Source organism: Squalius cephalus, assembly GCF_949319135.1.
Source record: "Squalius cephalus genome assembly, chromosome: 19".
Taxonomy (NCBI): Eukaryota; Metazoa; Chordata; class Actinopteri; order Cypriniformes; family Leuciscidae; genus Squalius; species Squalius cephalus.
The window spans coordinates 6,646,137-6,670,943 of NC_137140.1; the positions used below are offsets into that span (position 1 = coordinate 6,646,137).

Consider the following 24,807-nt stretch of genomic DNA (forward strand, 5'->3'; position numbering starts at 1 on the left):
ATCATTCATTAGTTGAAAAAAAAAAAAGTTCTGAAAGTGATTCTAACACTATTATTTCTCTGTGTCGTCATTGTTGTGTAAACGTCCCTATTTTCACAGAATTATTAAAACTTTATAATTATCATTATATGTGTGAACAGGCACTAAAAATAGCCTCACTTTTGGCTGGGGCTCGTAGGTTGGACGACACCACCTTCATGGAATGGGCTTCCACGCGGATGACGTAACTGCTGTTGCTCTCATAGTCCAGCGGCTTGGCAGTGCTGATAACTCCAGTGATGTTGTTCATGACAAATTCACCTGTCGCAACGGGAGAGAAAACCTTTACTTGCTATTTTACAACAACTTCGCACTCAGAGTCAAAATTATGCATTTTTAATCTCAGATATTTATTAAGTAGTGTGAGACTTGTAACTTGTAGGTAAAATAAACTGTTACCAAATTTATTCATCTCAAAATTTACTTTCTTTAATTAATCTTTTAATATTATTTAATGGAACTGAGCTAACGGTCAATTCCGAGCATTGTCCCTGGTTTCATGTCTCTTGGTTTTGGATTTCTTGCCTGTTCCGTGGATTACTCTTTTGCCCGTGTTCCCTGCCTTGTTGTGTTTGTTTGTATGGACTGCCTGCCTGTGTTTGACCTTGCCTGTACTTTGGATTAAGTCTTTGGATTACCCTGTTCAATAAATACTGCATTTGGATCCTCAACCTTCTTGTCTCGGAGCAGTTTGTAACAAACATGAACTAACAATAAACAGCTGTATTTTTATGAAATTTTATCAAATGTATTGCTCATTGCTAGTTCATGCATTATTGTATGCTAACTAATGGGACCTTAGAGTAAAGTGTTACCAAATTATCAAGTGAGATTAAGTTCCTTTCATTTGTAAAGCATTCATTGGATTTTAATCACCTGATTATCAAAAATAGGTTTACCACATAGTTATTTACTATACAGGTGCTGGTCATAAAATTAGAATATCATCAAAAAGTTGATTTATTTCAAGAATTCAACTTAACAGGTGAAACTAATATATTATATAGACTCATTACATGTAAAGTGAGATATTTCAAGCCTTTATTTGTTATAATTTTGATGATTATGGCTTACAGCTTATGAAACCTACGAAATCAAAATCTCAGAAAATTAGAATATTACATGAAATCACACAGTAATTACACAGTGATACCATTGTCATTGAACCAGGTTTTGGTTCATTTGGCGGTGTGGGCAGGTGCAAATCCTGCTGGAAAATGAAGGAAGCATCTCCATAAAGCTTGTCTGCTGAAGGAAGCATGAAGTGCTCTGGAAATGTCCTGGTAGACGGCTGCGTTGAGTGGACAGCACAGTGGACCAACACCAGCCGATAACATGGCTACCCAAACCAACACAGACTGTGGAAACTTCACACTGGACTTCAAGCATCTTGGATTGTGTGCCTCTCCATTCTTCCTCCAGACTCTGGGACCTTGGTTTCCAACTGAGATGCAAAATTTGCTCTCATCAGAAAAGAGGACTTTGGTCCACTGTGCTTTATTAAATCCAGAGTCAACGCAGCCGTCTACCAGGACTTTTCCAGAGCACTTCATGCTTCCTTCATTTTCCAGCAGGATTTGCACCTGCACACACTGCCAAAAGAACCAAAACCTGGTTCAATGACCATGGTATCACTGTGTAATAATTACTGTGTGATTTCATGTAATATTCAAATTTTCTGGGATTTTGATTTCGTGGGTTTCATAAGCTGTAAGCCATAATCATCAAAATTATAACAAATAAAGCCTTGAAATATCTCACTTTGCATGTAATGAGTCTATATAATATATTAGTTTCACCTGTTAAGTTGAATTCTTGAAATAAATCAACTTTTTGATGATATTCTAATTTTATGACCAGCACCTGTATAAACAATTTTATTCCATTGCATTTACAGAAAAAATAACTATATTGCCATCCATACTTTTACCGTGATATGACATAACTCATACCAGGATATAAGAATTCGCTCACAGTAATTCTAAGCCCAGGTCTTACAACTCATCCCTTCACCACTTCAGTGAACTGTATAAGTAATGCACTTAGCTATATTGGGATTTCAGGTCCAGAGTGCACTACCCACCTCTTGAGTCTCATTAACATTCCTAAAGGATTAGCTCTGATCTTAGTGATGTCATCGCATTAAATGTCTTGGATCCAGGCGGTTTGAAGGGTGGGATGATTACCTTATTCTTCCTCGCTTTTTCTAGTTTACGCTAATGAAAACAGCCTTTTGATTATCTATCAACGCTCCTTGATTCCATCTAATGAGAATGTACCGAAACGATTTCCCCTTCACTCTAAACCAGCGCCAGATGGATTCAAATGTGATTTCAGCTGAACACATTCAGAATGTGAGAAGAGAGGATTTAATCACGCACACCTCCCTCTTCCTGCTCTCACTCGCTTTCCAATGACACACGGCAACAGGAAGGAAAAAAAAAAAAAAAAAAAAACTCCTTTCATGGAACTTTTGATAACTTGCAGTTGACAGCCACCAAAGAAATGACGTCTAGGAGTGTGTGGGCTGTCATTATCCCATGCTTGATGTCTTACAAACTATAATTTATTACAATACAATAATATCCAGCTCATAAAAGACCAGTGTGACATTTCCTGCAATCTTTCTGGTGAAGGAATAAACCATATTCTGGTTGAAGTATATACTTAAAGGGCTAGCATGTATGAGAACTGCCAGTGAGGATTTAATTGCATGCCCTTTCTGCATCGTTTTAGCACTTGATTCACTAAACAAATTATGCAAATCCGGTAAGTGCTCACCGCCTTCATTTCCTTCGATGATGGAGTAGACGATGGTCTGGTTTATGGCAGCCGCCAAGATGACTCCTGTGACCGTTCCCACGGGAGCGTTCTCGCTGACAGGAGAGAACCTGCACATACACAGTGCACTGCATTAATAATGTATCACACATCGCGCATAATATAATGGTTCTGGTGGGTCGTTCCACAGCATTAGAATGAGTTTTAAAACTTGCTAATAAAATATAGCAAAAAGTGCCAAATTATTTGAGAGGGTTGGATGTAATGGGTGGAGCTAGATGGTCCTAACCCTACCCATAACCCTATCCCTAAACATAACTCCACCCATTAGGTCGATAGAGGTGGAGCTGGATGAGGACAAGCTCATAAGATCCAGGAAGGGGGAAATGGATGTTGGCTCTGCAGGGAACAACAAAATATGCCAAAAAAATTGAAAAAGTCCAAAGTGAATTTAATCGAGAGTTCTGAGTGCTGTACATTCACACAATTACTGTGCATATATTCACACAATTATTGTTCATAATGTATCCTACTGTGCAGATAAAAAATAAATAAATAAAAAAAAAAAATGATAAAGAACACATTTTATTCAGGAAGGATGCTGTTCATCAATTGCTGTCCATTCTCAAAGTACACCTGTAGACAATAATTTTATCACTTCAAACTCATCTTTGATCACCAAAATTACATATTGAAGTGTTTTTTCCTTGGAACTATACCCTTGGCTCATATAGTATATGTGGTTCTATGAATATGCAAATGAGCCCCGCCTCCACTCACTTACACCAGCTCAGAGATCTACTTGTTGGAAAATCAATCTTCATGCCTTAAAATTACTTTAATGTAACTATACCCTTGCCTCATATAGTATATGTGGTTCTATGAATATGCAAATGAACCCCGCCTCCACTCACTTGTTGAAGATCACACGTTGAAGTGATTGGTTACAAGGTAGTTTGTGACATCAGAAACACCAGCAATTTCAAATCACGTTTTTGAGACTGTCTTTGGTTCACTGCAGTTTTAAAGAGAAATACTCAGCAATGGTGTTGACATGAATTTGCACATGGTTTGTCTTAAAGCATATTAAAAACACCACATAGACATATAAACAATATTAAAACCTTGATTATCACCACAGGTGGATGTTAAAAGAATCCATGAAGAAATGTATCACGGTTTCCACACAAATATTAAGTAAAATAATCATTCAACATTGATAATAATAAGAAATGTTTCTTGAGCAGCAGATCAGTTTATTAAAATGCTTTCTGAAGGATCATGTGAAGACTGGAGTAGTGATGATGAAAATTAACTGTATTTTTCCGTGGATTTGAACTCATGATCTTGGCATTGCCAGCACTTTACTCTACTGTTTGAGCTACAAGCAATGTTTGAAGGCACAGAATAAAAGCCTGAGGTACATAGAGGTTGGAAAATGGTCAGTCAAAACCGTGGCTTGAGTTTCAAGAACTGCTGGAACTGCAAAACCGCATATTACTGAATCTACTGATAATCTAAATGGTGCACTTTTGCTCCTTGATATAAATGCACTGTAGGCTATTCAGCACTATCAAACAGAATTAAACGTACACATATTTGACAGAAAATCAATTGCCAAGTCAGCATGATTTTTTCACATTTTGAATCAAGCGCGCCCAGCATACAGTTTTATTTTATAAAAAAAATGAATTAATTTGAGCTGTAATGGATTCAGGTCCATAATTACCAAGACAAAATATTCACAGGAAATTAATCAATTAAGAAGTTAACCAGATCATAGTGTTAATTGGGCCTCCTACACAGTTGCTAAACTAGGCAGAATAAAGAGTGTTAATGGAATGTGAGTGTGAGACTGAACAGAACCTCACCTCAAATGAACCCAACAGCAGAACTGATTCATAATGAAACATATGCTTGATATCAGCTGTTGCCTCACCAGAACAGACATACATTGGACTACGAGACATATTTCAGAGCCAGTGGGTGAGAAAGGCACAATTTGGACTATAGAGAAATAATTGTAATAATAAAAAAAATAATAATTTTAAAATATTTAGGAGTCAATGTGGCTATCAGAGACAGTGGCTACGTTTACATGCACAACTTGTGTTTCAATCGGACTGAATTCATTCCGATTGATGAATCTGAATGTAGTGTTTACATGAACGCTACACATGTGATCGGGTTGATGTGCGCGTTTATATGTCACAAGCTTCAAATCGGAATAGATTTTTTGGCATGTGCACACACTGCACGAATTTACAGAGTTCCCCGCTGTTTGCATATCATAATAATTCTTATAATAGTAATAATTGCATATAATAAGCTTGTTCCGCGCATCATATGTCATTACACTTTTTCAACGTCACTGCACATGCGCAGTCCTTTCAGTTTCGGTTTTCAATCCGATCAAGTGTTTACATGTTCTTGCGATCCGATTACAAAAGGAACAAACCACTCCTTTCAATCAGATCGAAATTTCATTCGGATTGAGCTCATTTAGATCGATTAAGGTGTTTACATGAAGGCTTTTCAGTCCGATTGAGGTGTCAATCCAATTACTAATAGATTATTTGGTTGCATGTAAACGTAGCCAGTGTGACCCTGTTTATATCTGGTATAAGTATTAGTTTCGTACGCTTCAATCACAAGTGGGCAGTGTTAAAGGAGAATTAAGCGATTTCTGAGAAACACTGATCAGACTGAGCACCACAACACACCTGTAGCCAATCACTCATGATGGGGGAGGAGAGAGAGTGAGCAAGAGGGAGATGGGGAGAAGAGGGAAGAAAGACTGTAGAAAGAGAGATGGCTGAGAGACATTACAAAAGAGAAAAAGTCAGAAGAATATCACTGGAAAAAGAAGAGTCATGATCAGGCAAGAGCTTTAGGACCTGTGTTAATATTAGGGGCTGTTTACACGACACCGTTTTCAACTAAAAAAGTAAAAACTTTTTATGCGTTTTGGCCATTCGTTCGTTTACATGACAACAGCGTTTTGGGTGACTGAAAACACAAAGTTTTGAAAACGGGTTTCAAAGTGCAAGTTTTTGAAAACGGTCACATTTCTCTGAAGACGATGACATCATGCACATGCGTATTACATGTTCAGTCTAGAGTGTTTCATCATATACGTTGCGTCGTGCACGTTTCGCGACAGTTTCAAAGTGAAATGTCCAGTGAGTAGCGCTAAAAGCGGGTTTCGTTTTTTTCCGGAACAAATGAACGTGAATATGGCAATGTTTTATTACGTATGAGTTTGTACGCATCACTGCAGTTCTGAATTGAAATGTCCAGTGAGTGGCGCTAAAAGATCAATGCTCAATTACGTTTTAAAATAACGTACACAAACTATTCCCTGCCCTAAACCTACCAGATAGTGTTAACAAAAGCAAATGCGTCATAAAAACGTTTGCTTGATTTTGAACTTTGAGCTCTTTTATCGTGACTCGTCTTTCATGGTATTCGTACCCGAGCACTCTGGTAAAAAGTGTTTTGAGGTCATAACATAATTGTGCAAGGAGCCGCGTGAAAACTTGTCTTTATTAATCAATAATCTGCCCCTGTAATCATAATTCTGTGTGAAAACGATTAAAAGTGCTTGCTGTTTTACTGCCTCTAGTGTTCATTTCTTTTAAAAACTGCAGTGATATGTACGTACTGGTACGTATTTTGCGTTTCGCAAAAATGTTGCCACAGGAACATTTTTCCAATGAGCCTTTGTTGCAATTGTAGGTGTCATTGTTTGTCTGAAGCTGCTGTGCTGCTGCCGACTAACAACCAACTCTTCCTTGTATACTCTTGTGTACGGTATGCTCATTTTTTATTTCATTCGTTTGTTTGTCATTTTCGCTAGAAGAAATTAACACTTTTATTAAATTGATCAAAAGTGACATTATCAAAAAAAATTCTGTTCTTTTGAACTTTCTATTAACCAAGGAATTCTAAATAAAATGTATCAGTTTCCACAAAAATATTAAGCAGCACAACTGTTTTCAACTGTTTTAAACTTTCAACAATAATAAGAAATGTCAAAAACATTTCTTAAGGATCATGTGACACCGAAGATTGGAGTAATTGGAGGAAAATTAAGTTTTGCCATCACAGGAATAAATTACATCTTGAAACATTAAAACAGAAAACAGTTATTTTATAGTCTAATGAAATTTCTTAATATTATATTACTGTATCAAATAAATGCAGCCTTGTAGAACTTCATGTTAATGATATTTTTTAAATAGCTTATTAAAGCTACTAAAGTTAACCAGCCAAGGGCAGAAAGGGTTGTAATTCTTTCCCATGTCAATACGGTTGTTAATATTCCTTAATTACCAATTTTGTATGTGTGTGCAATCTAAAAGGCCTCTGGTGAATGTAATTAGTAAATTCCGTGTGCTTCCTTTTGTTTTACCCCAATATTAGTTATTAAAGCAGCATAAATTAGATTTTGGACTCTATTAGCTCCAGAAAGGCGCATGTTGGTGAATAATTGATGAATGATAATTAACAGTTTGTCAAATGTACCTGCATATTGTTGGCACATACACTCTTATGAATAAATAAAGGTTTCAAAACAGGTTTTTTTTTTTTTTTTTTTTTTTACAGTGATGCTATAGAAGAACGAACTTTGGTTCCCCAAAGAACTTTTCAGTGATTAGTTATTAAAATAACCATTTTATTCTTAAAGTGAAGAACATTTTAATTACATAAAGAACCCTTTGTACAATACATGGATGTTAAAGGTTCTTCATGAAACCATCAATGAGAGTGTATGCACATTCTTAACCCAATTATGCTTAATAAGCCGACAATGCAAGTGATCGTGTAAACGCGTTACCCCGCTTTCCTTTAACGGTGTAAGGTCATAAACGGCTTAAGCATAAACCGATCGTCACAGCTAGATTTTTGCAAGATTTCACCCATCATGTGAACGCATTAACCTGCTTTCTGTCGGCTTATTGAAGTGTGCATGTGTGATATCTGACAGGAATGCATCCTTAATGTGGATTTAAGCGCATCCAGACAGAGCGAGTATTTTGCAGTAAAGGAGGAAATGTATATCGCAAACTAAGACTCTTTCTTGACCCAAAAAATTATACAAGTGCTCTCAATCTCATGCAGCAGCAGAAGAAATGGTATACAGTCAAAATGCTGCATGTGTAACTGCATGAGAGGAGAATACATGAGCCGTAAGTTTCCAGCTGACATGTTGCAATACTTTTCTTTGGTTTGTAATGCTTCATTTAACATCACAACTGACATAACAAATGAAATACTCTGAGTCAGATTCAATTTTTTTTATTACGTTTTGACGTCATTACTGGGAAATAAACAAAGTCTCGTAAACACTGTTAACTTGCGTTGTCGGGTTATTGGTTTGCATGTAAACCAGGTCAACAGGTTATTTCAACAAGCTGCTTTTTGTAAGTTATCAGCATACTGGTGTGCATGTAAATTTGCTCAATGCCAATAAAGATCCTTTATTTTTAAGAGTGTATAGCAGTGATACAGTGGATAAAATACTTATTTGGTCCCCTGATGATTTTATAAGTTTGCCCACTTACAAAGAAATGAAGAGTCTATCATTTTATGATAGGTTAATTTTAACGGATATAGACAGAATATCAACCAAAACATCCAGAAAAAAACCTATTATATATCGGTTAAAATTGATTATCATTTGATAGAGTGAAAAAGTATTTGATCCCTACCAACCAGCAAGAATGCTGCCTCCCACAGATTGGTTATGTGCCCATGTGAAACACAGATTAGTCCTGTTACTTTAAGATGTTAGCTTGTAATGTGTATAAAAGACACCTGTCCACATAATCTGTATCTTCTTCCATTAAAACCTCTCCACCACCAAGGGCAAAACCAAAGAGCTGTAAAAGGACATCAGGGACCAGATTGTAGACCTGCACAAGGCTGGAATGGGCTACAAGACCATCAGCAAGAGGCTTTGTGAGGAGGAGACATCAGCCCAGAACCATAAGGGAGGAGCTTGTTAATGATCTCAAGGCAGTTGAGACCACAATCACCAAGCAAACAATTGGTAACACACTACGCCTCAGTGGATTGAAATCCTGCAATGCCCGCAAGGTCCACCTGCTTAAGAAGACACATATAGAAGCCTGTCTGAAGTTTGCCAATGAACATCTAATGATTCAGAGAAGGCTTGGGAGGAAGTGCTGTGGTCAGGTGAAATCAAAACCGAGCTCTTTGGCATCAACTCAACTCGTCGTGTTTGGAGGGAGAGAAATGCTGACTATGACCCCAAGAACACCATCCCTACAGTCAAGCATGGAGGTGGAAACATTATGTATTCATTATGTAACATTGTATACGACTTCACTGTATTGAGGGGCCGACGAACGGGGCCATGTACCGTAAAATCTTGGACGAGAAACTCCTTCCTTCAGCCAGAACACTGAAGATGGGTCGTGGGTGGGTCTTCCAGCATGACAATGACCCAAAACATACCACCAAGGCAACAAAGGAGTGGCTCAAGAAGAAGCACATTGAGGTCTTGGAGTGGCCTAGCCAGTCTCCAAACTTTAATCCTATAGAAAATCTGTGGAGGGAACCGAAACTTCTAGTTGCAAAGCGACAGTCAAGAAACCTTAAGGATTTAGAGGATCTGTAAAGAGGAATGGACCAAAATCCCTCCTGAGATGAGTGCAAACCTGGTGACCAACTACAAGAAACATCTTACCTCTGTGCTTGCCAATAAGGGTTTCTCCACCAAATACTAAATAATGTTTTGCTTGGGGTTCAAATACTTATTTCACTCACTGAAATGCAAATCAATTTATAACCTATATATATATGTGTTTTTTCTGGATGTTTTGGTTGTTATTCTGTCTCTATCCATTAAAATAAACCTACAGTAGCATAAAAATGATTGACCCTTCATTTCTTTGTAAGTGGGCAAACTTACAAAATCATGTAATTGAACTGCCATAATTTAGCCATTCCCAGCTCCCATTGTCTGAAAACTTAAAATATTGTTGACATACAGTACTGTATAAAGACTTACAAGGACAAACATTCTGTAAATTTGACTTTCTGTACTAAGACGCTTCACTGTTGACTGTTCACTGCTGGCATATTGCTTAAAGCACAAACTGAAGAATGTCTCTCAAAGCTCACTGTCCTCAAACAGCAAGTCTGCAGTCTTTCAAAACCTATAGCATGCAAACAGTGAGGTGAAAAGCTCTAAGTTAGAACAGCAAGGTTTTCTCCTATCAAATCCAACAACATGGACAAAAACTCCTCAAGGACACTTTGAATACAAAAGCTAATAATCCTGTCAGAATTGTCTGTTCAGTGATTTTTACTTTCGTTCACTGCGTTCCTCGCGCTCGGCTTGGTGACAAGACAACCTTCATCCTCGGTTTGGAGTGCTTAGAGTTTGTTGTACACAGGCTTACAGGGTGATTTGTCTCCCTTGGGTTGCTCCGTGGAAGATACACAGGTTTTTGTTATTCAGAAAGATGACAGAGTACCTTCCATATAATCCCTCCATACGCACATGGACATGTTCACCCTGTATAGCGGCGCCTTCTTGTCTGGTGCACGGTGTGCTGTTCTTGCAGATAATAGAGAAAAAAAATCCTTGTACGCTCTGTGTTCTGACAGTGCTCTAATGGTCGCTTCACACAAGCACACGCTCAAGTGTTCGACACTAATGAGGTCCACTGAGCCGGCAAACTCGCATCCTGCAACCTCCATTCCATTGTCATTATTTTATCAGACCATTTTTGAACCTATGGCGTTCAATCGAGACTTAACTGTGTTTAATCCAAAAGATGAGGAAGGGCCACAGGGCAGTTTCTAACTACTTTTCCATTTGTTTGATGTTAGATTTTCTGTTTGTTAGATTAAGACGTGATATCAAAATAGCAATACAAAACCTTTGACCTCTTCTCATCGAAAATGATTGTGATATCAAAGATTGAGTTAATCAACAATAGATCACAGGATTTTTCATGTAGATTTGTTGTGTTTTACTTTGATGACATGAGACGCTGGAAATGGTCGAAGTCTAATCCCTGTATCACGTTCTTTGATCTTGGTCTTTTATAAAATGAGTAAAAACCACAGGCCTCCACCGGCAATACATAACAGCTATCAGGACTGATTTAATCCTGCTATTTAATAAAACATAAGACGCGTGTTATCGACATCAATCTGCAGGAATACAAATTCATTTAAAGGGTAAAAGGGTTCTTTATGAATCAAAGCCAACTGTCTTTAAAATCTCTGTAACAAATTCCCAAACATAGGAGCTCTGGCAACACAAATGTATCTGATTTTAATTGCATGACATTTTGGAATAACATATTCACTAATCTGAATATAAATGTCCTTGTTTATATGGCTTGACTACAGTTTTATTTGAAACGCCTCTGGTTTACCCAGGCATTTTTTATTTATTTTTTTGGCCTATGATAAGAGAACTACTGTATTGGTCTCTGATTATATCAATTTAGAAGGTTAACCAGAAAATCCTTAAAACAACATGGCTTATACATAAACAGCACATCTGTACCTTACGAATACTCTTTATCAGGAAGAATGTCCTTTCATATTTCATATCAACATGAAAGGCTCCATGAAATAAATGTGTTAGCCCATGTATGTTAGCTTTGATGCTAGTGCTAGTTTTCAAAGGAAGCTATTTACATTATTCAGAGCAACGCCATTACAGGTATAAAAGTGAGTCTGCAAGGGATAGACTTACTGTGTTTTCAATGGCATCTGCAGTAAAAAGCTGTATAAAGCTCCTAGATCAATTTTCTACTTTCGCTTATATTGTCGGGAGTTTTTTTATTTACAGATTTGTTTGCCATGTTTCATCAGCAGAACAATCCAAAAGCAAATTAAATAAAAGTACCACCCACTGAAGAGATGTGCGTCTATTCCTCACAGCCTCACTTTCATTCCAGTTAAAAAATATAGATGGCTCAGCTGTTAATAAGGTCTATAGACAGAGAGACAGAGAGACAGAGAGACAGACAGACAGACAGACAGACAGACAGACAGACAGACAGACCGACAGATAGCACTTAACACTGGACAAAAACGAGTCAACATCATGACACTGCAAAACCATCAGCCCCTCTTCAAATGAAAGAGCCTTCCTGCCGCTTTCAAAGGTTCTGCCTGTGGATTAGCCACTGACCTTTTCAAACTATTTGAGATCAGTGCGTTTGGCAACTGCGTGCCATACTGTGTCTGTCGTTTCTAAACAAGAGGCAAAGGGCAAATTTCCTCCTGCTGAACTTAGGGTAGGGAGGCTTGCTCATCTTCCATCATTCAAAAACAACTTTCACTCCAGCAGAATACATGAATACTGAAAGAGTGCATTACATGCACAGCCAGTGCACAACAAATGGGTTTGTTTGCTCTCGGATGGGTTTACAAAGGGCAAATCTATGTTACCCAGCGTTAAGAACTTCACTAAGGAGATCTACACACCCTATGTAAGTCTAAATATGGATTAGGGCTAATAAAAGTGGAGGTAATTTGGTACCAAGTCAAGATAAAAAAGAAAAATGACAATAGCAGCACCGCATTGGTAAGACTGAGAACTAACATGTTTAAAACAACTACACTTTTAAGTATTTGTTCCTCCTTGCTTTAAACATAAATCTAAAAAAGAAAAAAAAGTAAGAGTAAGACAAAAATACTGATTAATCCCATAAAGCCGTACATGAAATAATAGTCCAAAATTTTTTTTTTTAATGGAACAGTTTATTAAACCTTTAGACACAATATCTATAAATAAAATCTAAATAATAATAATAATAATAATAATAATAATTAATATAAAAAATAATATATATACAAAAAAGGAGATGAGATTAGCCAGAACAGAACATCTTGAAGGGTTATATATTAAAGACATGAAACAGCTTTGTTTATATGATTTATATGTTTTATATATATATATATATATATATATATATATATATATATATATATTTTTTTTTTTTTATTAGGTACCATATGTGTATATATATATATATATATATATATATATTTTTTTTTTTTTTTTTTTTTTCATAAAACCAAAACACTCAAGGTATCTATTTAATTTAAACATATTTGTTACATTCTCATTCATTTTATTTTAGGGGGTGCTGCTGGCCCCTTGCCTCATTTTAGATAACACCCCTGTTATATTAATATTTCATTTAAAAAGCGTGCTCAGTATCATATTAGTTTTAGCATTGGTATTAAATTGGTTTGGGGAATTGTGAAATTTCACTGGTATCGACTACTGAAATTTTAGTACCATTATAGGCTTGAGGGTCAATGGCAAAAACTGACAGATGAAGACATGAGAAGAATAATAATGAGGAATGGTGCTTCTACATGATGTGTAAATGACATAAAAGCTGGAGAAGGAAAAGAGAGATGAATAGCTCCACTTGAAAGCTCGAGTAGCTATAAACTCTCAGCTGATCTCGTTGAAAATGTCGGCCTCATTTACATACATAGCACACTTTCAGAAGTTTACTAATCACATGCACGAGTGTCTTAAAACAAGATAAGGCTGTACGAGAAATAAATTATTGAAAAAGCTATGAATATTTGATGAGCAGCCCTAGTGAAAGAAACAGACAAAAGAAAATGCGCTAAAGCATCTTGGTTTGATTGACCCTTTCTGGAAAGAAAAAAAAGTAACAAAAGCTCATTGAGATGATTAATGAGAAGCGGACCTCGCGGCTGCCTTTTATTCTCTCTCAAACGGGTGACAGACAAACACAGCATGCACTCTAAACTAGAATGCAACAGGACACGGTAAAAAAGGAGATGAGATTAGCCAGAACAGAACATCTTGAAGGGTTATATATTAAAGACATGAAACAGCTTTGTTTATATGACTTAAAGTGCTGCAAGGTCACAAAGTTTTAAGAGTCAATACAAATGCACCTTTTAGCTGTTTTATGGCCCAAATGGAAGCATAACTTTTAATTAAGGAGAAAGATTCAGTTAATTATCACAGTGTGTGGAAGCTGACTTTGAAAGGGAAATCGTTTTTTTGTTGACAATAGGTGTTGATAATTTATATATCTGTACCAAGCATTAATTCGGGGAGATGGGTGGCACATTATAAACAAGGAGGTTTAATACCTGCTGGTGAAACAATCCATTAGCATTAGCATTCATCTCAATGGCGGTTGCTCGGCTGCTCCCCAGAAGGAGCCAGTTTAGAATTTTGTCATCTTTACTCATAGGAACCACTGAATTTTTGGGCCAATCAACCGAGCTGTAAATGCCTTGTGACTTATCATAGCCACTGGAAAATTGCATCGTGACAACAACAATTGATTTAAGGTACAAGAACAAAAAAGCGTCAAAAGCAAAAAAGTCCTTATACTTTTAAAAACCCTCAAAAAATAAGTAAATAAACAACCCAACAAACAAATAAATGTGTCAAAATATTCGAGTATTCGATGAAGAAACATTTGTGATTATGTTGCCTGACAATCTTTTTTAAAGGTACACTATACAGTATGTAACTTTTGCTTCTCTAGTGGTTATGAAACAAATCTACATGCATTTTGTGTAACTGTGCAGATGAATATGGTTATATTGTTGCTCATAAAACATTCACTACTAGACTTATAAGATATAACCAGTTTAGATGGAAATGATCTTAAGGTGACTAGATGAAGACGTTACTGTAGCTACACCCATTAACAGACACAGTACTTCACTGAAAATAAATTCCAGCACAGTTCTACAACAACCATAATAAAATAATGAAATGACTCTTCACAATAGATAATGCTTTACAATGAGCTATATGGCAATGTAACTGTTGAAAAAAAAATACCTTACTCACCTGTTGAGTAATAAAACCATCTCTGCATCGCTTTTACAAGATTTCAAATCCCTCAGTTCTAGCCATCTCTGAAAAGCCAAGCCAATGTTGATTCACATTTTATTACAAGCTCTGTAACATTATCTTTTTGCAAGCAGAAGGTTCTCAGTTCAGAGTTTTTTTTTAAACAGGTGATTCCCCGGAGGTTCCAGATTTAGCTGCTCCGTGTCAACTTTTCTCATCTAATCTATGCCAATCCCACATGCATCAAAGTAGCCGGAGCAACTTTTCTCTATTTACGAATATGACACGCACAGACGAGTGACACGTATGCAATTTTGCATGAAAAGCATCGCCGTCTGTCTAAAATATAAACACTTAGTACAGGCTTGCCATAGTGAATCAGGGTGGGACAAAAACACAACTTGGAAGAAGGAATGATGGTGTTTTGACTCATTATTTAAATTGTGTTAATTTTTAACAACAACAAAAGAAGTTACAGAGTGCACCTTTAAATTTTGAAATGTATCGAAGATGATTCCAAGGGCATATGGATAGAATAAAAGAAAAACAACGTTTTCAAATAAAAACGTAAAACTTTTTGGGCCCTATCTTGCACCCAGCGCAATTGACTTTGTACACCGACGCATGTATCATTCCTATTTTGCACCCGCGCACAGCGGACTTTTCCCTCCACAGACGCACGTTGGTAAATTAGGAAATGAACTTGCGCTCCAGGGGGCAGTTCAGCGCAAAGAGGAGGCGTGTTCCGGCGCAAATGTTCCCTGATGCTATTTTGCAGGTTTAGAAAACAATTCCGCCACTGACCAGGAAAAACCTAGTCTAAAGTCAGTGGCGCGTTGCGCATGTTATGTTAAGTTATGGGCGCATGCTTGGCCATAATCAATGTAGCATGTGCACAACGCGCATGCACTTTGCTTATCTCATCTACACACAGACGCAGCAGTTCTCATTTTTAGAAAACCATACATTATTACAAGGAAAAATATTAACACACGAGGGAAATCATTGTTGTGTCCATGAAGATGTGAAAAAATAGGCATGAATCTAGCTTACACATTTACCCAAATTATCATTCGCCTGTTTAACCAAAGCTAATTTGGGTGGGTTTCTCCCATCCCCATACAGTGTCACTTTTCTGTCTTTTACGGCCCTGACGAGAACGTCGGTCTCCTCTGCTGTGTACCGCTCCTGGCGTGCGCCTGGCAAATCCGCCGTTATAATAGCAATCCTCAATGTAACAAGCGCGCCTGCTCTTAAAGGGAATGTGAGATGACGCTCTGATTGGTTTATTTCACGTTACGCCCAAACCACACCTATGAATAATGAAGCTACTTCAGACCAACCCATTTTAGATTTGCGTCGGACGCAAGAGTCAGTTATCCCGCCGGTACAATAGCAACAGCGCCCAAGACCCGCCCACAAAGTTACTTGCCTTTCGCACTTGATACTTGCGTTTCAGATCGTTAAAATAGGGCCCATAATGTGTTTTGCCTGTTCATTTACACAACAACGGCGTTTTGGGTAACTGAAAACGCAAAATTTTGAAAACGGTTTCAAAGTCCAAGTTTTTGAAAACAGTCTCCGTGTTAACAACAAAAACTCAAAACTCTGAAGACGATGACGTCATGCACCTGCGTATTACGTGTTCAGTCTATTGTGTTTCATCGCCATCTAATGGCCTGGCTGCAGAATACAGCGTTTTTAGTCGTTTTCACATATCCGTGTGAATGGGGATCGTTTTAACAATGGTGTCGTCTGTACGCGGAAAACTCAAAGTAAAATATAGAAGGCAAATGAGGGTAATAATGACAAACACCTGTGATAATTAAATTAATCTCTATGACAACACTTAAGTGGTGGGAAAACTAGACAATCAGGAAACTAATGAAAACAAACTAAAAGTCCATGAAAATGTAACTAAGACCGAAATAACTGAATGTCTGTGACATGCTGATGTTAATTTATTTTTTATTCTTGTTTATATTTCTTCTCACATTTGAGCATGGAAGTCTGAAAACCTGATGGCTAAAGTTCTGCAGATATGAATCATTTCATCAAATGCTCTCACAAGTTTTTAAAATGTAGACTTGTTATAAACAAATATCTTATGTAAGTTGTACCACTGTAACTCAATGACTTCTGACTACTCAGATAAGGATTATTTTTAATAGATTTGAAAAGAAAACACAGATCATCCATGTAACAAACCGCAGTATTAGGAAACAAAGATTAACTTTTGAACGAGATCATTTTTATAAATTTAGCACAAATTTTATCTTGTGGACTACAGTATGTAAACATGTGAAATAACTTATTCAGTGCAATAATAGATGGCATGCAAATAGAAAATATGCTATGTTTTATATGCTAGCATATAGGTTATAGCAAACTGTGTGTCAACGACACCTGCAAGAAAAGCAGCCAGGATTCACCAATGTAAATATTGTATCCACTAAAGCAACTCAAAACTCCCAAACATTGAAATGAATGTTTTGCGATGATTATAGACAATCCAACACAAGAACAACCATATCTTACCAAATGAAATGCAATTTTGCACAGTCCTAAATTACCTGTTAGTAGATGTGTATGCTAACAACATCATGATGATACATCATCACACAACCACAGAATCTAAAAACATCTCAGTTACATTCATTATCAAGTCTAATGCCAGTATGCCAGTGTGGCGGTCTGAAAACGACAGCAGCGGCAGGGCTTTACATGTTAATAAGGAGCGCTGTGCTAATGGTGTGGTTGTTTGTCTGACCCTGAGCTGGTGGGACGGCACAAAGGAACCACCAGTGTCTGCATACTAATCCTGCAGGTGCAGCGGAGACGGGGACTCCCGCGCCGGCCAATCGTTTCCATTACCTCTGCATGACTGGAGGGGGAGACCACAGGGTATCAGAAAAGAGCTCCACATGTGGTTAACTGGAGTCCCATCACAGCAATTCATGGCAGATTACATTCGGCAATGCAACGTTTCAGCGACACACTGTACAACGACCTGACAGCGTAACACCACTTCAGATCAAGGGATGCAATCGTCAGCCGGCACTTCAAACTAAATTTCTCTCAAAACTTGTCATGATGACACGCTCTCCACCTGCGAGCCAAACACTTTTGGGTAAATCTTACAAAAAAAAAAAAAAAAGATACTTGAAGAAGAGAAGTCATTTGTTTCTGTCAAGAGTGGAACTCTACTGCTGCCCGGATAACTTTACCCACAGAAACTAATCATACTTCAGTTCAGCGACGGCTCAAGTGCTGCTCGTTCACTGTCAAATGAAGCTGAGTAAAGAGGATCCCAATCTGCACTCCAGCATCCGAGGTGATGGAGGGAGAACCGCAGACATATGATCGACCATCTCATCACATATCCAGTGTACTCTTAGAGCCACATATAAAGAGACACACTACTGTACAGGAACTCAAACCTTTGCAGAGGCCAAATAAATTCTCCAATTATAAATAAATGCACACTGGAATCACTTTTGAGGGAACAATTTATCACGCACTTGAACACTGATTCTACTGCACAACAGGCAGAAATGTGTGTCAAAGTTTGTAGAGCACCAGATTCAAGTTTTATAAATGCACAAAACCCCAGAAAGCTGAACAGTAAAATACTAAATTATGAAAGTTCAATTCTGCCATCATTTAATCACTCCGATGTTCTTTTGTTTATCTTCGAAACACTAATGACAATGTTTTTATTGCATTCTGATGATTAAAAACGTTCATAAAGAGTAATATAAATCCATATGAATCAAGCGTTTTAAGTCTTCTGAAGAGACACAATCACATTATATGATGAATAGATTTAATTTAGGCTCTTGTTTTTTTGGGTGAACTACCCCTTCAACAGTTTTCAGCCACATGACTGGTGCAGAGACCTAGAGGGCAAAACATCCATAGAACTGCAGGAAATGTCTGTCAATTTTCCATTTGTTTCAAACAATTATTGTTCAGATCACCTCTCAAATAAAGTAAAATGAAGATGTATATTTCAATCACTAAAGACAGAGGGACAATCAAAACCGCTTGACATGGCTTAATGTAATAAGTGATAAGTGATAAGTGATTTTAAAAGATCAAATTCAGCATAGATCTTATGGATGATCATCTACAGGCGAGAAGATCAAGCCAAAAATATGAATGCAAATGCGCTAAATTGCATGATAAGCATTTTCTTTACAATGGTTTTCTGTGGGAAAACAGTTAACATTTAACATGGTGCGTTCATATTCTTGGTGCTTGTCTGTACATGGTATGTTTTGTATTAATTTGGTCCTCCAATATCACTTACGGTCTTTTCACACCTGAAATAGTTAACCCTGGGTCAATTCTAAACCCTGGGTAAACGGAATCCTGGGAATCCTGGGAATCCTTGCTTCACGCTTCACACTGGTCATAATTTACGGGGCTAACAATTAATCCTAGGTATCATAAGATGCATACATTCCTAAACCCTGGGTTAACGTTCTTATTTGCATATTTGCGGTGTCATTGATTGGATGAACGCAGCATGCAACCTGTTTACATAAAAGTTCTAGTATTGCCAAATGTAGCCTACTATCAGTTTTAGGTTCATTTTGATTAGCTCTGGTGTGACTTGACTGTAAGATATAATCAATATAGGTTAATGCATTGCATCATTTAAACATGAATGTGTTGAGCCCATTTTAAAGAGAATGTGAAATGCCTACTGCTACCAATTTTACTTTTATGATTTGATGTATTTTAAAGCAAAACAGGACAATTAATAAGAAAAAACTAATTTACTTTTATCTGAATATTATCCATCAGAAATGATTGGGTCATTATTCAGCATTACATTCCAGAACTGAGCTAAATGGTTGGTGGAAAAAGTGACTCTGAGGGTACGTTTACACGACAATGATATGTTTAAAACGGAGAAGTTTTTCTTTTGAGTTTTCCGCGTACAGACGACACCATTGTCAAAACGATCCCCATTCACATGGATCCGTGAAAACGACTAAAAACGCTGCATTCTGCTGCCAGGCCATTAGATGGCGATGAAAACCTATAGACTGAAAACGTTACATGCAGGTGCGTGACGTCATCGTCTTCAGAGATTCACGTTTTTTCTTGTTTAAACTTGCACTTTGAAACCCGTTTTCAAAAGTTTGCGTTTTCAGGTACCCAAAACGCTGTTGTCGTGTAAATGAACGTCCAAAACACATAAAAAGTTTTACGTTTTTAGTTGAAAACGGTGTTGTGTAAACAGCCCCTTAAAGGAAAGAAAGGTGGAGCAGATACTTCACTGATCAAAAGATTGGGGGATGGACCATTTTTTTGCCTTGCTGAGCATAAAAGACATTAAAAAAATTATTTGATCAAAATAGAGTCAAAACTGTAATATTCTGATGTATAGAAAAAAAAATTGCTTTTTTTTTTAAAAATGTACAGTAATTTATTCCTTTGAAGGCAAAGCCTTCTTATTATCAATGTTAATAAAAAGTTTTGCTGCTTAATATTTTTGTGGAAGCAGTGATTTTATTTTTTAGGATTCTTTGATGAAGTCTAAAAGAACAGCATTTGAAAAATTAAATAAACGAGTAAAATAACTTAGACGTCTCAGATATTTTGGAATTCAATGTTCGTTTTGGCACAAACTTAGCATGTCAATGCAGATATAGTTTGTTCTGAGCTTTTCTCCAACTGCATGACTGAAGAGAAAAACTGAATTGATAAAAACATTCACAAAAAGGAAAGCATAAAAATGAGACAGTGATGGAAGGGTGTGATCGTCAAAATGAAAAACAGAAGTGGCAGGATCCTCTGTGGGTGATTTAGCAGTCACAGAGATTCATTAAGCATTTTTATGAGATATGCCGTGCGAAAATGCATAGGCTGCACATTTTAGTTGGCAATCATCACAAAAACTCTACGGCTGCTAACAAGATGCAATGCTTTTTCTTTGCATGTTGTTATGCATCTGTTAAAGTGTTTTAAAGCTGTTGTTAGAGTGTTGCTATCTGGTTGCTGGGGTGCTTTGGGTGGTTGCATACTAGCCCAGGTCAAAAGACCCCTGCTAAAATGACCAGCAATAAGGTGCTTTGTTGGTCTTAGCTGATTTAAAATTATTTGTATGGTATCACAGCCAGACTAAGCTGTTTTTTTTCTCTAACCTGGACAATGTGCAGATGGTTGGCCAGCCACTCTCTCAGCATGATCCAAACCCCTCTTAAACTGTTGCTTTGTAGCTCAAACGGAATAGCATGGCGCTAACAATGCCAAGGTTGTCGGTTCAATTCACAGGGCATACAATTGATTAAAAACAATGCATACCTGTGCTTTGTAAGGCAAAGTAAGTCACTTTAGATAACTGCAAATGGATAAATGGAAATGCATAAATGTAACCAATTGTAAAATTATATTTAGCTGATTCTTAATAATAATAATAATAATAATAATAATAATAAGTCGTTACATTTATATATCGCTTTTCTGGGTAATCAAAGCGCTTTACATATGGAAGGGGGAAATCTCCTCAACCACCACCAATGTGCAGCATCCACCTGGATGATGCGACGGCAGCCATATTGTGCCAGAACGCCCACCACACACCAGCTTACTGGTGGAGAGCAGACAGAGTGATGAAGCCAATCAGTATATGGGGATGATTGGGAGGCCATGATGGACAGATGCCAATGGGCAAATTTGGCCAGGATGCCGGGGTTAAACCCCTACTCTTTTTCTGAAGGACATCCTGGGATTTGTAATGACCACAGAGAGTCAGGTCCTCGGTTTAACGTCTCATCCAAAGGACGGTGCTCTTTGACAGTTTAGTGTCCCCATCACTACACTGGGGCGTTAGAACCCACACAGACCACAGGGTGAGCGCCTCCTGATGGCCTCACTAACACCTCTTCCAGCAGCAACCTGGTTTTCTCAGGAGGTCTCCCATCCAGGTACTGACCAGGCTCAACCCTGCTTAGCTTCAGTGGGCAACCAGTCTTGGGCCACCAGGTGATATGGCTGCTGGCATGTTCTTGCATGTTTCGTGACACTTTCAGAGTTAAATGTCCAGTGAGTGGTGCTAAAAGTATGTTCAGTTTTATCCAAAGCAGATTAAGGAGAATCTAGCAACATTTTAATTATGTTGGTTGACGACTTGCACGTATTGTGGTAGTTCGAGTGACTGGGGGTATATGGTGCCAAAAGGTTAATGCGCTAAAAGGTCAAAACGTTTGATAAAAACAAATTTGTTGAAGCAACCATGCCATTTCAGCTCTTTGATCGGGACGTGTTTCACGGGACTCGTACATGTGTGCTCTGCATTACAAATGCAAAGCTGTATCAGGTGAGCTACCAAGCAAGTTTGGTACATTAGAAAAGCCAAACATATGGAGTTTGTTATGTGATTAAATATAAAAAATGTATTAGTTTACAAATCATACACAATTGCAAAAGTGTTTTGAGGTCATAACATAGTATTGTGCAAGTAACCAGGCAAAAAAATTGTAGGTACGTTTTTGGAATTTTGCAGAAATGTAGGTAGAGGCCAATTTTTCCAATGAGCCTAGGTTGAAAATGCAAATGCATAATGTAACACCATCAAACTACACTAGCCTAAGTGTTGCAAAACAGGTTGGTGGCCAGTTAAGACAAGTAAACCACTTATATAGTTTTCAGCAGAAATGAATGCAGTCTACTGCATTTTCAACTATTGCATTTTTCCCTATTTTAAAGTAAAAAAAAAAAAAAAAGCTCCAAAACTAATTTTAGAGACAATAAGCAGAATGCATCTCCTCAACAAGTACCATGATATGAGGTATCATTTGTATCATATTAGCAATAAAAATAGTGGTGCTTGCCTTAGAAAGCTATTTCTCTCACAATTGAATGTAAACTACTTGAAGACTGTACCGTGAGTAGGTAATTATGGAGGCAGGGTTATCTCTAGTCCACATCTAGATGATCCCAAATAGCAGTTTCAAGAACCAGCAAAGCCGTGGAGATCAGACATACTCTATCCAGCCCTGTGCTCACCACACCGGGGCAACAGACTCCTGGCTAATGTGTCTGCTGGCAGCAGTCAAGAGCTGGCGGAGGGCTGCGTCTGAAAGCTATTGTTATTCTCACTGTGCTGCAGAGCTACTATCAACTATGACCTTTCTGCAGCTCTGTAGGACACAACATTAATTCAGACCTTCGGCCAAGTCTTTTCATCTCCATGTTTCTGTCTCTGTAGCCCTGATTAATCAATGAATAAGGATGTTATCAAGGCTATTTTAACCCCATTGGTCATCAAAGCCTGCGTACAATTACCACTTCACTATAAAGCTGTTAATAAAATCATTTTTGATCACAGATCTATCTGCACAGACGGTGCTGTCTTCTTCTGAACATACAGATGAATAGGTTGTGTGATAAATGTTTTACTGTTTTAAATCAATTTAGGCAAGCCAGTGGAAGTCTTATTTGCCTCAGAACCATGTGAATTGAACTGATTACCCCATGTCAAACATATTAAATAAGTAATTTAATAAAGCAGCCAAGATGCATTTAAATGGAGTGCAAATGTCCTTTGAGGAAACAACAGTGTGTATAAAACATTACATTGCACCTTTGCAGCACACTTTACCTTTTAGCTATTATGCATAATCAGTCTATGATTACATCTATGCTGACAGTTTTATACTGAATAAAACTACCTAAAGCTGGTTATTTTCATAGTGCTTTTATGCTAAAGACCCTATTTACTTTTTAAAATACATGTTTTGTGTCTTATTGTGAATTATCTTCAAATGCATTTTAATGTATCTACATAATCAAAACAGGATCAAATTTGTACTAGCTCCACCTCTGCTTTTTGGCTTACGGCCATACAATTACATTTGTTTGAAGTCAGGTCAAAGGAAATGCAGTTTTGGAAGCATACAGCAAGTTCAGAACAATATATACATACATTTATGAGAAAAAGAAAACACACCATTTTTTATTATATGGTTTTACATATCTTTAGCAGGTTTTAAAATTAGGTAGATACAACCTCAGATGAACAACAACACATGACATATAATACTGTGACATTATTTCTTGAACAAAAATTAGGCTAAAATGGAGAAGCCATGGGTGAAAACTATTGGAATTAAGGAATTAAAGGGCCCCTATTATGAATTTTTGAAAATGACCTTTCACGTAGTGTGTAACAGCTCTAAGTGAAAGCTCTAAGTCCTGCAAAGTTTTAAATCTGAAAGTGCACCGTATATAAAGTTTTTCAAAAGTAAGAGTCGACTCTGAGTCAATGAAATTAAAGGACAAGTTCGGTATTTTACACTTAAAGCCCTGTTTACAGATCGTATCTGATTAAATAGAACGGGTAAGATTAAAATTTGGACACATGCTGCTGTTCCGAGAATTTTAGGTTTATTTCGCTTTCCCCCCCACCCCCACAATGGATGTCTATGTGCACTCGAACATTCATTCCTAAAACACATTAAACTTTCGTTTACAAAGACGTGAAACTCACCGAGTGGTCAGGGGTGTTCACTGGTATGTTCACTCAAAAATCGCTGAAAATGATGCATTCCAACAGGTGTTTTACCATTCGTTGTAAAACTGTGGATCTATTTTTCCAAACGTCTCACACCCGTAAATTCTTCCGTTGAGAGCTTGAATAATAGACACTCCAGCCCAGTTGGTGGCGATAATGCACCTTTGCCAATTGCAAGCAAACCACTGGCATTTCATTGAATACACAGAAGAAGCAGAAGAAGAAGTGGCGGAGTAATACCGTACCTCACACAGCTCTTTCAATACAAGTCAATGGAGTTGGACAAAAACTACGATAAAACCTGTTGGAATGCATCATTTTCAGCGATTTTTGAGTGAACATACCAGTGAACACCCCTGACCACTCGGTGAGTTTCACGTCTTTGTAAATGAAAGTTTAATGTGTTTTAGGAATGAATGTTCGAGTGCACATAGACATCCATTGTGGGGGTGGGGGTGGGGGGGGAAAGCGAAATAAACCTAAAATTCTCGGAACAGCAGCATGTGTCCAAATTTTAATCTTACCCGTTCTATTTCATCAGATACGATCTGTAAACAGGGCTTTAAGTGTAAAATACCGAACTTGTCCTTTAATG

At 37.5% G+C, this 24,807-nt stretch overlaps 1 protein-coding gene across 2 annotated transcripts in view; it reads right to left on the bottom strand.

Annotated features, from left to right (window-relative positions):
• Positions 1 to 24,807, bottom strand: part of LOC307147159 (protocadherin-15-like) — a 214,432-nt gene that overhangs the window by 30,902 nt on the left and 158,723 nt on the right. For both annotated transcript variants that reach the window (XM_079851679.1, XM_079851680.1), the window contains 2 exons: positions 2,821 to 2,930; positions 160 to 300 (listed from right to left, as the gene is read on the bottom strand). In XM_079851679.1, the coding sequence (XP_079707805.1) occupies positions 160 to 300; positions 2,821 to 2,930 (251 nt within the window). The remainder of the gene's footprint in view (positions 1 to 159; positions 301 to 2,820; positions 2,931 to 24,807) is intronic.